The sequence below is a fragment of the Mustela lutreola genome, chromosome 3 (genome assembly GCF_030435805.1).
Source record: "Mustela lutreola isolate mMusLut2 chromosome 3, mMusLut2.pri, whole genome shotgun sequence".
Lineage (NCBI taxonomy): Eukaryota > Metazoa > Chordata > Mammalia > Carnivora > Mustelidae > Mustela > Mustela lutreola.
The window spans coordinates 44,692,561-44,710,007 of NC_081292.1; the positions used below are offsets into that span (position 1 = coordinate 44,692,561).

At 37.8% G+C, this 17,447-nt stretch overlaps 1 protein-coding gene across 1 annotated transcript in view; it reads right to left on the reverse strand.

Moving 5' to 3' along the window:
• Nucleotides 1–17,447, reverse strand: part of SLC26A7 (solute carrier family 26 member 7) — a 121,078-nt gene that overhangs the window by 82,223 nt on the left and 21,408 nt on the right. Inside the window, exons 3-4 of the mRNA XM_059166053.1 lie at nt 11,196–11,306; nt 9,164–9,336 (exon numbers count right to left, since the gene is read on the reverse strand). Coding sequence (XP_059022036.1) covers nt 9,164–9,336; nt 11,196–11,306 — 284 coding nt within the window. The remainder of the gene's footprint in view (nt 1–9,163; nt 9,337–11,195; nt 11,307–17,447) is intronic.

Sequence of the window (17,447 nt, forward strand, 5' to 3'; positions counted from 1 at the left end):
GCCTCATTGCTGTGAGTGAGCAAGCAATTTCTCTGTTGGCTGCTACTGTTTTTTGGCTAGAAGTGTTTCTTTTTTATTTTTTTATTTTTGGAGAGTAACATGAATAGCACAAAATTGCATCAGTTACAACAGAAACACTTCCTCTGCAAAATGAGACACTTAATGTACCTTAGAAAGAGATGGTACAAGGGGAAACAAAAAGATTCCCCGACCAGAAAGTTCAGTTACAATCAGATACTGCATAAGTTCTAATCACAGAGGTCCTTGCTATGTTACAAAACCATTACCAAAAAACTACTAAAACAACAACAATGAAATTACACAGAGGGAAAGAAGCCAGACAAAAATAATACAGTGAATACGTTTTTATGAAACTCTAGAAAATGCAAACTAATCTACAGTGATTCCTGGCTGATGGGAGGTGGGGGCTCTAAAGCAGTGAGAAGGTCAAGTGTCAAGGAAAAATTTAGGGGAGTCGCAGATATTTTCACTCTCTTGATTGCGGTGCTGGCTTTGTACATATGTCAAAACATCAAATTATACACTCTAAATGTGTGGAATTTATGTGAAGCAATTACACCTCAATAAAGCAGTTTTTAAAGGGCCCATAATCTAATCAATAACATAGAAAGCATCATATTACATTATTGTGGTTGTAAAAGTGCAGTTCATACTAGCAATGTTAAAAAAAATGGTAAGAGAGTAGAGAAATGGTTAAAAAAAATGGTAAGGAAGAAGAGAAACAGGAATCACTTCTTTGCCTGAATGACAATGAATAAGAGATATTTGAAAGCATTTATGTTTAAGATGTACACATAAACAGTTTACCTAAAAGGTAATCAAACTGCTAAAAGGCAAGTCTGTTTATTGTAGTGAAAGCAGCCTACAGTAAGGAATGCATCATTCTCAGTGCAAGAAAGACCAAGTAGACAAAAAATGAGTAAGAATATTGAAAACTTGGTAACTTAAATCAAAAAGGCAGAGCTTATAGCTATACACTAAGAGACTATACCTTCTTCTCCCCAAGTGCTCATGAAACATTCACAAAAATTGATCATATATTAGTTACACGGAAAACATCAGTAAATTAGAAAGTGTAAAGTTATTACAAACAGCTCTCTCTGACCACAATGTAATAACACCAGAAAATTATTGGCAAAAACCAAAAAGGTCCATTTGTTTAGAAATCTAAAACCTCTCCCTAAATAATTGCTGGGTAAAAGGGAAATATAAACTGAATATACTGAATTTCTAAAAAAAACATTGACAGTTAAAAGCTATCAGAATGTACAGAAAACATTTCAAGCAAAGAGCATGAGAAAATTCACTAAATGCACTAAATGCATTTGTCAATAAAAATCTTAAAATTATGGAATTTCCAACTAAAAAACTAGAAAAAGAATAAATAAACTAAAAAAATAACAAAAGAAAGGAAACAAAATTAAAAGCAGAGGTAGCAACAGAAAAAAATAGACATACTGTTTCAAAATCCCAGTTTTTTTTAGAAAATTTTTTTTAAGATTTTATTTATTTATTTGACAGAGAGAGAGAGATCACAAGTAGGCAGAGAGGCAGGCAGAGAGAGAGGGAGGGGGAAGCAGGCTCCCTGCTGAGCAGAGAGCCAAATGTAAGGCTCAATCCAAGGACCCTGAGGCCATGACCTGAGCTAAAGGCAGAGGCTTAACCCACTGAGCCACCCAGGCGCTCCCAAAATCCTAGTTTTGTTTTGTTTTGTTTTTTTAAATAAAGAATTGAAGTAGACAAACCACTAGCTAATTTAATCAAGAAAAAAACAGAGTGAAGTATAAATACAAAACTAGAAAATGTCAAAGCAGAAAACATTGAAACAAGAAACTGTTTAAAAATCATAAGAAATCAAAGACCTACCTACCAGTAAATTTGAAAAACTAGATAAAAAGGACAATAATCTAGGGAAAAACACAGTATCAAATTTGACCATATTGGAGACAGAGTGCTACACATGACAACTTTATAGAAGAATACAGAACGTTATCAAGAAATTACCCCCAGGGATGCCTGGTGGCTCACTCAGTTAAGCATCTGCCTTTGGCTCAGGTCATGATCTTCAGAGTCATGGGACTGAGCCTCACGTCCAGCCTGCATCTGACTCTGCCCTCACTGGGGGTCTGCTTCTCCTTCTCCCTATGCCCTTCCCCCACTCATGTTCTCTCTCTGCCTCTCTCAAATAAATAAATAAAATCTTTAAAAAAAATTGATAAACAGAATCCATGACCACATTAAGACTAAAACACACCATGACCAAGTGGGAGTCATTTGAGCGATTTAAGGTTGGTTCAATGTTAGGAAATCCATTAATAGAGTATAACATATAATAGATTTCAGAAGGAGAAAAATCACATGATTATCCCTATAGATGCTGAAAAAGCCTACAGCAATATTTAGCCCTTTTTCTAATTTCTATTAAATACACAAAAAATATAAAACAATAGTAATTTCTTTTTTCTTTTTTTTTATGTTTTAATTTTATTTAAATGAAGTATCTGGAATAATTAAATTCTTACAAAATAGAGAGTATATTAGTAATGGTAGGGATAGGATAGAATGGGGAGGGATTGCATAATGGGCTCAGGAAACCCTGTGACTGTGACAAAAATATATTGGAAGGGGACATTGGTGATGGTTGCACAGACTTGAGAATGCATTGTGCCGCTAAATCATACACTTTAGAAATAGTTAATTTTAGGTGATGGAAATTTTACCACAATAGAAAAAGGAACAAAAAACAATAGTAATTTCTTAACATGGTAAATTTATATACTCTATTCTCAAGGTTAGCATCTTAAAGGAGATGCTAATGGCCTTTTGAGCAAGTTCAAGAAAAGAAAAGAAAAAAAAAAACCTTGTTGTTTCTACTATTATTTACCATAATAGCAGAGATACCATGTAATGCAATTGAACAAAAGAAATCATGAGTTATATTAATTTGTAAAAAAGTAAAAGTACCTCTAGGAAATACTAAAAAATCAATAATTAATAAAACATTTAAATAGTAAAAAAGCAAAAAAAAAACCAAAAAAATAACAATTCGATAAGGTTTTAGGATATATAATGAATAGACCTAAGCACTGCATATGTACATATACACAGTACTAGAATAACAGTATTTTTTTCTCGATTATGACTTGTTCGGTTACCCCTCTACCTACTAGACTATATCTTCTATGAAAAGTGACCTGAGCCTGTTCTCTCATTCCAGTTTTCCCTATGTCTAGCAGATAGCTGGCTAGTGTAGAGTTCCAGAAAATTCTTCCATGTCTGGCACTGATATTTAATCTTCTAGTAACTATCCCATTCTTTATCACTAGCAGAATCCCAATTTGTTCCCTTTTCTTTTTGTGAGGTATTCAAGGAAGGAGTTCCTTGAACTCCCAGAGTTCTACATCCCAGAGGTGAATTTTAATTAGTCTATGACAATTATGGTGATATTATCCCCCACCCCACTTGCAATTCACTTAAGAATGGGCATGTGATACTTTCAAGCAGGAGAAGTCCACCAGGGTCTTTCTGGGGTGAGCTTTTATTCCTGACAAAGAGATGCACAAGGAGAGACTGCCATTTTTCTGAGTCTTGATGAGATTGTATGAGGACGTGGTGCCTGCCACAACGGCAGCATTTTGAAACCATGCAGTCATGGACTGAGGGGTCACCCAGGAAGAAAAGCAACCAGCCAAGGATGGCATAGCAGGAAGCTATTAAAAAATATAGGCTAAAGACACAATTATAGTTACTGAATTAACCAACCAGGAACCCTGATACTACCAGAATTCTTGTCATATGAAACACTAAACTCCATCTTTTAAACCACTTTTGTGTATGAATTATATTTTCTGCAGCATCTTAACAGATACCTTTGTTAAATAAAGAAATGAGTGGGGAAAAATCAATAGCTTTTATAGACAGAAGCAATAGCCAGCTGGGAGACATAATGGTAAAGAAAGTTCCATGTATAACAGCAACAAAAATGATGAAATACTTAGGAATAAATGTGCAAAATGTGTAAGAGGAAACACTCCTAAAAGACTTGAAATTCTAACAAAAGTAGACTTGAACAAAACTCTATATTATTTGGGATAAGATAACACCATGGCATAAAGATGCCAATTAAACACAATCCCAATAAAATATCAGCAAGTTGGGTTTTTTTTTAATGGAGCTAGACAAGTTGATGCCAGAGTTCAGAAGAAAGAACAAACATGCAGGAATTAGCCGAAAACATGCTAAAATATAAAACCTACAAAGGTAGACCAGTCCTACCAGATTAAACCATACTATAAGACTCCATAATTAACACAGAGTGCTATTTACAGACCAGCAGAATAGAATGGAATAGAATAGAATAGATCAGATCTAAGTAAATGTGGAAACAGTAAAGGTGGCATTATAAATCACAGAAGCAAAGGTGAACTTTATAATCAATGTCGCTGGACCAACTGGGCAACCACTTAGAAAAAGAATACCATTATATTCTTTTTTTTTTTTAAGATTTTATTAATTTATTTGACAGAGAGAGAGAGATCACAAATAGGCAGAGAGACAGGCGGAGAGGGGGGGTGGGGGGAAGAAGGCTCCCTGCAGAGCAGAGAGGGACTCTGGGACCATGACCCAAGCTGAAGGCAGAAGCTTTAACCCACTGAGCCACCCAGGTGCCCCAAGAATACCATTATATTCTTATCTCCCACACACATAAGAATAAACTCCATACTGATCAGGAAAGTAAATATTTTTAAAAATGCATATAGAAAATAATTTCAAAAAATAAATTTTTAAAAATATGCTGAATGTCTCTATACACTTAGTGTAAAGGAAAGCTTTCTAATATTGGCAAAGTCCAGGGGCAATCAAAAAAATGATTAATAAATCTACATAAATTTCTTCAATTGCATGGTCAAATAACTTGCATGTCTAATTAGACTAAAACACTTGAAGCATATATCATAGATGAAAGGCTAATATCCATATTATATAAAGAGCTTTTAAAATTTGAGGGAAAAAGGACCAAAATCTTAACAGGAAAATTAGAAATATATATGAACAAAAAATATAATCCACAAAATGGATACAAAAGAGTCTAAACATATGCAAAGATGTCATCATTTGCCATCACTTACAATTTAAGAAATGCAAACTATTCTTGAATATGATTTCTTACTTACCTGATTGATTAAAACTTTAAAAGTCTGACAACACATTCTGTTGTGAAGCTGAGGGTGCTCCCATTTATTTCTGTGGGGAATGCAAATTGCAACAACTCTTTTGGAAGGGAATTTGAAAATACCAACAAAACTACCTATGCATTGACCTTTTGATCGAGTAATCCCATTTTAGGAATTCACCCTGACCAGACACCCCAACAATATGAAAATACATATGCACATACATAGTAGCATTGTTTACAAATGCAAAATGTTGGAATTAACTTAAATGCCCAAATATAAGAGATACGTTGAATAAACAATGACATATCCACATAACCCAGCACAATGCAGCAATAAAAAAGTATGAGGGGTGTTTCTAGGAGCTGACATAGAATGATTTCTGGGATATTTTACTGTTAAGCAAAGAAAGTCAGACACAAAAGAATGCCAACTTTCATGTCAGAAAGCAGGGTAAATAAGAAAACACTCATTCTGCAAAAGTATCAACCAGAAATGAATGAGACAGCTCACCCATAGGAGGTGGGTGAGAACAGAGCAGAAAGGAGAGAGAGACGGGGGGTGGGCTGGGGAGAATGACAGTTCTCTGATGTACCTTTTTTCAGTCTCCTCGTGTTATAATAATTAAGTCAACAAATGTCAGATTCAATTCCTTTAAAAATCACAAAATTATTACCTGGCATGATGTCTGCTGTTTCTTGATTTTTCAGATTCTGGATAGTTTATTTTTTAATTCACTAAATTTTCTGCGAATTTACCATGTGTGGAATGCTAGGCTACGTACTATGAAAACTGGAAAACAGATAAAGCTACTGTAACTGCAAAAACCTTGTGTTCCACATAATGTCTTATGTAGAAAACAAACCAAAATATTACAGATATACAGATAGCTGAAAGGCAAAAAAAGAAGCAATCTCAAAATCAGAAATCTTATGGTATAGAAACAGTTTGCTCTAAGTATATATCTTAATTCTAATCTCTTCATTATTTTATGCCATAGTTTCTTCTAAAAATTGAAGAGAAAGACATACTAAAATCATTAACACAATGTTAAAGAATGTAAGTCCAGTTATGAAGTAGAGAAACAGTTGCATGGGAAAGGAAGTTAGATAAATAAAAGCAACAATTTAGGGGAAAAAGTTATTGATGAATTACCAGAAGAGAAGTCAAAAAAGGAAAAAGCACTAAGTCACAGAGACCCTATTATCTAATGAAAAAGGCAGATCAGTTCATCAGTTGAATGCGTTGCCCAACACTGATGAACCTGAGGTCTGCCGTGACCTCTTGTAACACAAAATGCAATGCATGTCTGTATAAGTAAGCCTCCGGTCGTAAGGTTCTCCGTTACAGTGGAAAGCATTTCCAGCTAATCCACAATCTGTCGACCAGATTGGATGTGACTGTTTCAAACACCCTAATATATAATATTATTAACCTAAATAGTTCCAATCAGGGACGCCTGGGTGGCTCAGTGGGTTAAGCCTCTGCCTTCGGCTCAGGTCATGATCTCAGGGTCCTGGGATTGAGCCCCACAACAGGCTCTCTGCTCAACAGGGAGCCTGCTTCCCCCTCTCTCTCTGCCTGCCTCTCTGTCTACTTGTGATCTCTCTCTCTCTCTGTCAAATAAATAAATACTTCCGTCAGTCGGAATTAAAAATAAACAAAACAAGGTAAACAAACAAACACTGTGTTCATAGAAGCTGGAAACCCTGGGACTGCCCTCATATTCAGGAGGTTTCAGATCTGAAGGAGGAAAGGAAAAATGACCGAAAAGCTGGATCCAACAGATCCAGCAGACCATAGGGTTCTGGTTCACAATGGACAGATGAGTTTGGAGGTCAAATAGAGTCCAGCCATCTGTTCAAAAATTGGCTGAAACATAGGTCACATATCCAGGATCAGAGTGAAAAGACAAAAGAAAGCAGATGTTTGATGAATTTATAAGACATAACATGCGACTCTCTGGATCAGCTTTTACATGTAATAAAAGTCCATGAAAATCAAATTATTTTTATTCTCTTTAATAATATCCTGCTTTACTTTCATGATTCTCAGGACTTTCATTCTGAGAAATGAGACTTTCATTTTTTAAGTTGTTAGAATCCTGGCCTTTACTTTTATATTTTATTATCATTTAAATTCTTAATCTAAATATGGCAGATGATAACCAAATACCTGATGATTGTTTTAAATTATGGAAAAGGGCTAAAATGAGACAAAGCTGAAGGTTGTTGGGTCTTACTGTTAGTTATATACCCTCTTGGATTTTTCAAAATACTCATATCCACCTAAAACTAGTTGTTCCATGCTTAAAAGAATAAGAAAAAGTCCAGACCTAGTAAAATTCATAAATTCAAAGAGAGATGTGAATGGTAGTTAGTGGGACCAGAAGAAGTGATGTTACTTTTGCTGTGTTAATACAGAGATTTTTAGTTTATTTTAAATGAGCAGAGATTAAGGAAAACCTAGACCAAATCTATGGCAACATACCCTTTTTGAATCACCAGTTCACATGGCTGATTATTTCTGAAGTGGACACAGATCACAGGTCCATCAGAGGGTCTCACAGTGGCCAGTCAAGGAAGAAGAGCCCACTAAGCTTGCTTATGCAAGTCTCGGAATACACGCACATCATCCACATTTGAAAAAACAAAACGAAGTTTACAGGGCACTTGGGCAACCAGTCTGAAAGCACACCATCACTGCACACGACACCCACTGGCCTTCTAGTCCAGTAGTCTCCTAGGCAAAACTGCCCCTCACATGGTCTACTCTCTAAAGAACTGGGAAGAATTGAGTTAGTATTGGTCTTATATCCTAAATTCTCCCACCCTTTTTACCTCATTAGAAAGCAATACAATTTCTGTCTCCTTCCCTCTCGATCACATCTTTTCTTCTAACCTTCCAATTCCAGGCAATCATCAACTCTTTTTCTCCCTTCTTGGCCTTTACACTGTCTTTGACCTAGTAAATAACATTACACTGTAGAACAGAGGCTCTACCAACGCAGAAGATAGTTGCCTGGGAAGTTTATGTACATACAACTCATTATAACACAGAAGACTAAGCCAAAATGGCCGTCAGATAAATTCCGTGTCTAATAGCACTATCCTACATTTATTTTATAGTCACTTCTGAATTGTCTGATTCTGATGACCGATTATAAACAGCAAATTACATAGTCTGCTACTTTGAAGAAGCAGAAAGACTGGAGCAGACCAGGCAACAGAACAGCTGCCTGATGCTGAAAGGGGCAGAGTCGGGTGCAGACCTGAGACACAAGACCTCATGCTGGCCAGTCTTTGGCACAAAGGAAATACCAGTTGTTACTGCTGGAGGCAGTAACATCATAAACTCTGAAAATTGGGAAGGACCTGAGAAATCTAGTCACGACTCCCCATTGTAGGAACTTCTCCTACCCTATCCTACAGTGATGATCCAGTCACTGTATGAACGCAAGGACTGCCTCACTGCCGTAAAAGGAAGCCCATTCCATTTTATAAAATGTTTTTTAGGAAGCACATTCTTTTTTTTTTTTTCTTCCTTTTTTTTTTTTTTTTTTTTTTTTTTGACAGGCAGAAATCACAAGTAGGCAGAGAGGCAGACAGAGAGAGAAGGGGAGGCAGACTCCCTGCTGAGCAGAGCAGAGAGCCTGATGCGGAACTTGAGCCCAGGCCCCTGAGATCATGACCTGCGCCGGAGGCAGAGGCCTAACCCACTGAGTCACCCAGGTGCCCTCGGAAGCTCATTCCTGAAGACTCAAAAACTGCTTCTCTGTAACTCTGATTTCTTGATGCTGATTCATTTATTCAACTGGCACTTAGCAGTGTTTCCATAAAGATAAAACACATCGATAAAATCTTCATCCCTCTATAGAGACAAAGACACAAATAGGAATAAAAACAAAGCACCAACTGCCTTTCCTTCCAGTTTCCCTTTCTTCATTCCCAAGTCTCAGTACCACTTACCTGAATCACACCTCCCAAGAAGGAAACAGCTGCGGCAACACCAATCCTTCGCAGCTCGAATTCCGACAAACCCAGTGTGCTTGTGTTACTCTGTGTGGTCAAGTTCTGGCTGCTCAGAGGGACAAGCCGTTCCACTGCGTTGGCTGATATTAAGGATGTCAAGGCGAAGGTGCCTAAGAGGGGGTGGGGGTGGGGGCAATCTTCGGTTAGTCATGGACTCAACAATAATGGTTGGATTCCACCACTGAAGTTGAGCACATGATATAAAACTAAACAGATCTATTGGAAACACTCTTTTCAGCACCCTGACTCCTCCACCCTTCACTCCACTCCATGGAGGAAGCAGAAACTTTCCTACAGATACACACAGTCCTTCAACATATGACCACACCCAGCTCCTTGCTCTTCCCAGACCCTATGTACATTTTCCCACCACTCTGCAGACCTGCACAGAGTATCCTCAGGACAGGGATTAAGATCCCTGTCTTAGGCTTGCATGCAAATCCTCTATTTATCAATAATGTGACTTAAAGTGCATGACCCTGAGTCTCCATTATTCACCCGTAAACTGCAGATGATAATACCTACCTTTCAGGGCTTGGGGGAAACATAAATGAGATGATAATTGTGAAAACCTCACTAGGCTCAGTGGTTAACTGTGAACTCTTCCCCTTCAGTATTAGCTCCATGCAACTCATTTCAGACTTCTAACTTCCAAAACTATAGGATAATAAATTTATCGTGTTTCAAGCCACTAAACTCCTGGTAACTTATTATTTTGGAAATAGGAAACCAACGCAGTCAGTGACACAAACTGACCAGTGAAGAAATAGACACATACTTACAGGCTGAGATCTTAAGCACACAAAATAAATAGAAATGCCTCTATGAATATTTCTGGTTAAAAGTATTTTTATCATTATTACCTTAATATTTAAGATTAAGGTATCATTTCTATAATAATAATAACTTACTAACTCTTATGTAGCAAGTACTAAATTAGACACTATACATTAATTATCTCATCTAATTCTAATTATAGTCATATTAATTTTTTATTTCACTATCCAGAAAGCAGCAAATAAGCCTTTGAAATGATGTCCAAGGTCATGCAGATAGCAAACAACAAATAAGATATATACTCAGAACCATCTCACTCTACAAACAAGTTTTTAACCAGTTTGTTCTATTATCAGATTATTTGTGATAGTTCACATTTTATTTAGTAAGGCAGAAGATTGCCAAGGTAAGAGATATACTAATTAAAGGGCATTATATGTCTATTAGCCATTTGTATGTCTTCTTTGGAGAAGTGTCTATTCATGTCTTCCACCCATTCTCTGACACAGTGGCTAACTGAACATAATAAAAAAATTTTAAAAATAAAAATGAACAAAGGGCATTATGGAATCTAGCTTGGATGAAACCTATCAGATCATTGAGTCTAAGTATCAATTACATAAAAAATGTTTTTTAACATTGGAGTAAATAAATTCAATAGTTTTTCTTTCCTTAAAGAGCTTACCTTCTCTCATTTCACTGTAAATTCAGAATGTATGCCCTTCTCTTATGACCTTTTTGCAACTTAAAAATGCAAAGAATTTTTAAAATAACCTTGATTACATAATAATATAGCAATAAGTCACAGTACATATTGAGTGAGGCACAGAGAGTTAAATGTCATGTTCTAATATTTGCTGAGGTTTTCAGAAGTAAACTTAGAATTGCTTTGGAAATATAATCAGTAACTAACGAGCATTTAAAAAAATTATTTATTTGTCTTAGAACGCGAGATTGCGTGTATGCACTCGCACAAGCATGGAGGGCAGGGAGTAAGGGTCTTAGGCAGTCTCGGTGCTCAGTGTGGAGCCCCAGTGTGGGGCTTGATCTCATGACCTTGAATCACAGCCTGAGCTGAAACCAAGAGTTGCCAGCTTAACCAAATGTGCCACCCAGGCATCCTTCTAAGGAGCACTTCTGAGTCCTTTCCATTAATAGCATGAGGAGCATAAACAGAGAGAGAAATTATTACCTGTGGCAACATGACGTCCCATTCCAAATATGGCATAAATGATGGCAGGAAACAGAGACCCGTATAAACCAAACACAGGATGCACAGATGAAAGAATCGCAAAGGCCAACCCTGTCAAGCAGACCCAGGTAATTAGGACCTTCTGAAAACTCCAAGATACAGTCCACTACAAAGCAGAATGGATATTTATTTTAGTGACTAAAGGAACTACAACTTAATTGTTCCACTCGCTCAATGAGATTCTAGAGTTACCATCCTAAGTAACTAGAAATTCCCTCATTTAGTTCATATTTAAATTTCAGTTCTAAAAACCATTATTTTGGGACCACTACCTTTTCCCTGGATTACAGAGACGTCTATAAGAAAAGACTGGTCCAGAGAATCTTCCTGGTAAAAGTGATACCACCCTAAGGCAAAATATCTCCACACATACTTCGAGAAGCATTTCTACAGTTTTGGGGGGATCATTTTATTGGCACAGTAGCATCTGTGGGGTAGGCAGGACTAGCAGCATTACTGCTGACAAGGGTCAGGAAAGCTGGGGCAAGAAGGACACACACACTCAAGGCTGCCTGGCTGGCCGCTGGCCGGCGGATCTCAGACTGTGTCACAGGAGCAGGGTGACGTGTGAACTGAAGCACTTCCCATCCTGGATCCCAACCTATTTCAGCTCTAGTTTCTTAGAGTGAAAAAAAAAAAAAAAATCAACTTTGTTTATTCAAAGAGTAGGTAAGGAGTAACCCATAACTGTTCATTTTTATTCCTCATTGATACCACTGCCTATATAGTTTGTATGTTATATATACAAATAGATACTTTTCTTAGATGTGTCTAAATGAGCACTAGTGGTTTACATGTGACCAAAATACATGTGAGTACGAGCTCATTAAAGTGATCTTGCTAGTCATGGCTAGTTAAGCTAGGTTCTGACATAACCATCCAAGTCTATACAATTTATTGATAAGCATTTGATTGAACATAATTCATTTTAGAAGGCACAAAGGGACTTGAGGAAGGAGGTAGCATTAGAATCTAGATTACCTGCATATGAGGTTAATTCATTATTCACCCTATGGTTCTAGGATAAATACTTATTTACTGTTTAACTTTTAGTGTTTTAAAATTAAGTTTAAAAAAATTTTTTAAGAAATAAGCAGTAGTTATACATCAAATATTTTTTTCAAGCACTAGAAGACATTTCAGCTTTAATTAAAATATATAAAATGTTTACCAGTGACCATCCCTTCTTTATTTTTAAAAAACCCATCTGGGGGCACCTGGCTCATTCATTAAATGTCTGCCTTCAGCTCTGGTCATAATCCCAGGGTCCTGGGATCCAGCCCTACATCGTGCTCCCTGCTTGGCGGGAGGCCTGCTTCTCCTTCTCCCACTCCCCGTTTGTGTTCCCTCTCTCTCTCTGTCTCCCTCTGTCAAATGAATAAATAAATAATCTTTAAAAAATTTTTTTAACTTAAAAAAGTCTGTATTGCTATTTACTTACAATGTATTCCTAAATGTCTGGTAAAAATAAATAAAAAGTGATTCTAGATGGTTCAGTGGCAGACTCTGCTCTAGAATTTCATACATGCATGATAAGAGGCAGCATACTGGATTTAGGAAGGACTATTTTAAGTGTTACCCCACCCTCCCCCCCCAAAAAAAGCCCCTCCTGGCATTTATAGCTTATGCAACTTTGTACAAAAATTGTACATTGTATCAGTAGACTCTAAAAAAAACCTCAAAAAACAGAAATACTGTTGTAGCCATTTCCTTCCTCTCATCTGACACGGAAACTGAGCTTTCCCTTTGAGCAACAGTGTCCTTCCCCCTCAGCCAGAATCTGCTTTTTTGCTAAGATGGCAATGAGGAATGGGGGAACACAGATAAACGGTGCTTTAAAATACTCTTTCCACAAATCAGAACCATAAAACCCAAGCCATCCTCCCACACACACCTCCAAAATGTACAGGGGCCTGGGTAAAGTCTGATTCATTTATTATTCTGGGTCAGAAAATAAGCCACATACACATTTTCATACACGGGCATTCACCCAGCTAAAATAGGGAAAACACTTCAAAAATGATGAAAATATTAACTAGTTTGAGTCACTTACAAATTACCAGAATTATCTATACTCTTCTCCAAGTTTACGAAACAGGGTATTTAATAAATTAAGAACAGGATTACAACTCTCTAATTCTATTATTTGGGGAAGAAATACTGCAAATGCTAATAAATATTTGTATTACCTAATCTAACTTAGACTAGAAAAGAAGCAAGAGGACAAAAAGAAGGATCAAGAAATAAAAACAAAATAAATATCAGGCCAAAGGGTGCCAAAGGGGGATAGGAAAGAAACAGCAAAGGAAGGAGATACAGAAGGAAAGGAAACAGGAAAGAAACAGAAGCAAGGGGGAAAGGGAGGAAGAGAGAAAGAGAGATTGGAGGACAGAGCCCAGACCTTAAGGTCTTTAGAGGGGTGATTATTTTTAAAGATCAAAAATCATATATTGATAAGGCAAGTCTGATGTAACCACAAAAGAATGGTCACTTTCTGAAGGACTGAAAGATGGTTTTTAAGAAAACATGTTTTGTACAGAAACAGAATGGACTCTCTATTCCCACATCAACACCATCCCTAGCTTCAGGGTTTGTGAACACCACCAGACTTTGAGGGGCCCTGAGCACGATGTCACACATTTCCCGCCATTCCTCTTGCCCCTGAACTCCGGGCCAGCTGCAAGGCAAATGGCTTCCCTACCAGTGCCTGACCCATGAGGGAGAGGCTGGTTGGTCACTCTTGAGTCTCCGCCTCTGCTCCTGATCTAATCTCTTGGTTGAAATGGCTAGAAAGTCACACTGTCACTACTGGTGAGAAAGAGAACTGTTTATCACAGAGAAGACAATGTTCGATACTTGAAGATACAGATTTTTATTTCTCTGTCAGCCATTTTATCCGGATTTACATGGTAGCAATTATTCAGAAAGTTGGGGATCAGGTGCTGGGGTTAGACATAGAGAGCCACTCTGTTGGAGCCTCCATGTTCTGCTGGCTTAGGGACTCACCTGTTTATGCTAAGGTCAGGCAGCTATTCCCCCTAAAACCGTGGTCAGTCTTTAAAAACTCTGTGAATTGAGTTTCTATATGAAGTAATAACTGAACTGTCTCATTAATCTCTCCAATTTCTAGTACACAAGAAAGAAGATATTTACAAAAATATCAAGAAGGCTGAACACAGGCTGACCAGCTCATGGGAAGACCCCAGCCTTGGCGCCCAGCCTGCAGCTAACTGAAGCTGGTGCTAGATCGTTCCCCACTCTATGCAAATTAGAAAAAGGTGCCCCCTGCTGGATGATCAACACACCTTATTTGTGAGCTGTGACTGCCCCTTTAGAAAAGCATAGATAGCTTTCCCTTATCTTCTGCAAAAACAGGAAGCTTTTAGTTTGGTCAACCTCAAAAATATTCATTTCTCAAAATCACATTAAAGCACTGTATTCAATTTAAGTTGCTAAGCAGAAAACAAGCGTTCCTTTTCAGTTCTAGATGCTTGAGCCCACAGACGAATTGTTGCCTTTGGATAAGATAGAGGAACTCTAGGATTTGAGATAGACGCTAATAATCTATTCAGCTGGGAGTGTGGGGGGAAGGTGGTGTTTCTCACCTACCCCCCTGCCCCCTGGTTTTATTTTAAAACTAAAGCCGAGATTCTAATCCTGGTTAAGTCATGCCACTTGATAAATTGTAGCATTATCCAAATGACACCCCCACAGTAAAGATACTTCATAGGAGTAAAAGCCAATAACAAAAGCTTAATTATTTCTTATAAATGCCTAGGGGCTGGCAGTGGAAGTGGTGGCAGTGTGATGTCATGAATATTAAGGATCAAAAGTAATTTTGTGCGCATTTCAGAACTTATTCTAAGCCCAGAATTGCTAAAGATAGAAGCACTTAAAAGTTCTCATTCCAAAGAGTGAGGACTAAGCACCAGTAATCCCAGAAGGGTAAGAGAAAGTGTTTGGAATTTAGAGAAAGCACCAACAATAAAACTCAAAGAAAGGAAATGAAAGAGCCAATCCTGTGCTGCATTCCTTAATCACTGACTTAAGACTCTTATGACTAGCCTTTTTCATGAAAATGAAAGGGCCGCTTGTGTGGACAAAGGAAATGGAAGGCAAGGTGATCCTGCAGTACTTTTCCAGGTTAACAGTTACAAAGGAAAAAACGCTACGTAATGAAGAAAGGTTTTGTAGGGTTCTGCTCTTCCTCCCTGTCTTCTTCCCTCACTGTCTCTCTCCTCCTTTCTTTCCTCCCCACCTTCTCCTTTTCTCTTTCTCTATTTTTATAGCATTTTTAAAAGATTTTATTTATTTATTTGGGAGAGAAAGGCAGACCAGGAGTCAGGTGGAGGGGCAGAGGGAGAGCGAGAAGCAGGCTCCCCACTGAGCAGGGAGCCCTAAGCTGGGCTAGGTCATGAATTGAGCTGAAGGCAGATGCTTAACTGACTGAGCCCTCTCTCTTTCTCTGTTTTAAAATAATCTGATATTTTCTGACTCAGAGAAGGTGGTAGAAATATCTAGAATGAAGACATCAGGACAGTAGGAACATAAGAACATTGAATCCTGGCAATCAGCCTAGCAACTACACATCTTAATGGAAATGAACGGAATAGTCATCAATATGGAGACCATTAGATGAATTACGGTATAACAGAACTATGGAATATAATGTAGCTATGAATTAGACCCGTATCCATTAACCTGGAGACATGTCCATTATACATTGTTAGACATGACTAACAGGTTATAGGCATATATTTTTTATGTAATACTTTTAGGTAAAAATCCAAGAAAGAGGATTATACATCTTTTTGCACATCTTTGAAACTTTTTTCACATTTTACATTGTTTATAAAACTATACAACTTACGCATTTTTGATGGAGACTTTTGAAAGCAACCTTAATATTATCCTTAATATTAGAGAAGTCATTACATTTTTTTCTAATGGAAGCAAGGTGATGAGATTTGTTTTTTAAGCAATCACTCTGGGGGTTATGTGGAAGACACACAAGACTGGTGGAAAGAATAACAGTTAGGGAGCTCCTGCCAATATCCAGGTAGTTGCAGTAGAGAAAGAAAGTACAGTTCCATCACATATAAAGGCACATTACACACAGTCAAAAAACAAATCAGTTCCCTGACCTGTGGCTTTAGCACAGAGCACTTTCTTCCTAGAACATGTCACAGGGCCAAAGGTGACTGACTGGATGTAAGTGGATGTAACAGGAGCCCGCTAACATCCTGGTTTCTGCCCGAAGAGACCGGGCAGGTCAGCATAAGAAGGCTGAAGGCCTGGTTAACACCAAAATTCCAAGAGTGAAGAAACTGCCAGATGCACAGGAAGAGAATTAAGAGAAAAGGGCATAAAGAAGCCAAGGCCGAAGTCTGTGGCAATTCCATAGAAACAGTATGCATGACAAAGAACAGAAATGTCCTTTGAAATAAATAAAATCTTAAAAAATAAAATGAAAAGTTGTAGGAAACCTCCTACATTGCTGGTGGGAATGCAAACTGGTGCAGCCACTTTGGAAAACAGGATGGAGTTTCCTCAAAAAAGTTGAAAATAGAGCTACCCTACAACCCAGCAATAGCACTACTGGGTATTTATATTTACCCTAAAGAAACAAATGTAGTGATCCGAAGGGGATATGTGTACCCGAATGTCTATAGCAGCAATATCCACAATAGCCAAACTATGGAAAAAGCCTAGATGTCCATTAATAGATGAATGGATAGAGAAGATGTGAGATATATGTGTACACATACACACACACACACACACACACACACACACACACACACACACTATGCAGCCATCAAGAGAAATGAAATCTTGCCATTTGCAACCTGGATGGAACTAGAGGGTATTATGCTGAGCGAAATAAGTCGATCAGAGATATAAGGAATTTGAGAGGCAGAGTGAGGGGTTGGGGGTTAGGGAAGGAAAAAAATGAAACAAGATGGATCAGGAGGGAGGCAAACCATAAGAGACTCTTAATCTCCCAAAACAAACAGAGGGTTGCTGGGGGGAGGGGGGTGTGGAGAGGGTGGTTGGGTATTGGGGAGGTATGTGCTATGGTGAGTGCTGTGAAATGTGTAAGCCTGACGATTCACAGACCTGTACCGCTGAGGTAAATAATACATTATATGTTAATAAAAATAATTAATAAAAAATAAGACAAAAAACAAA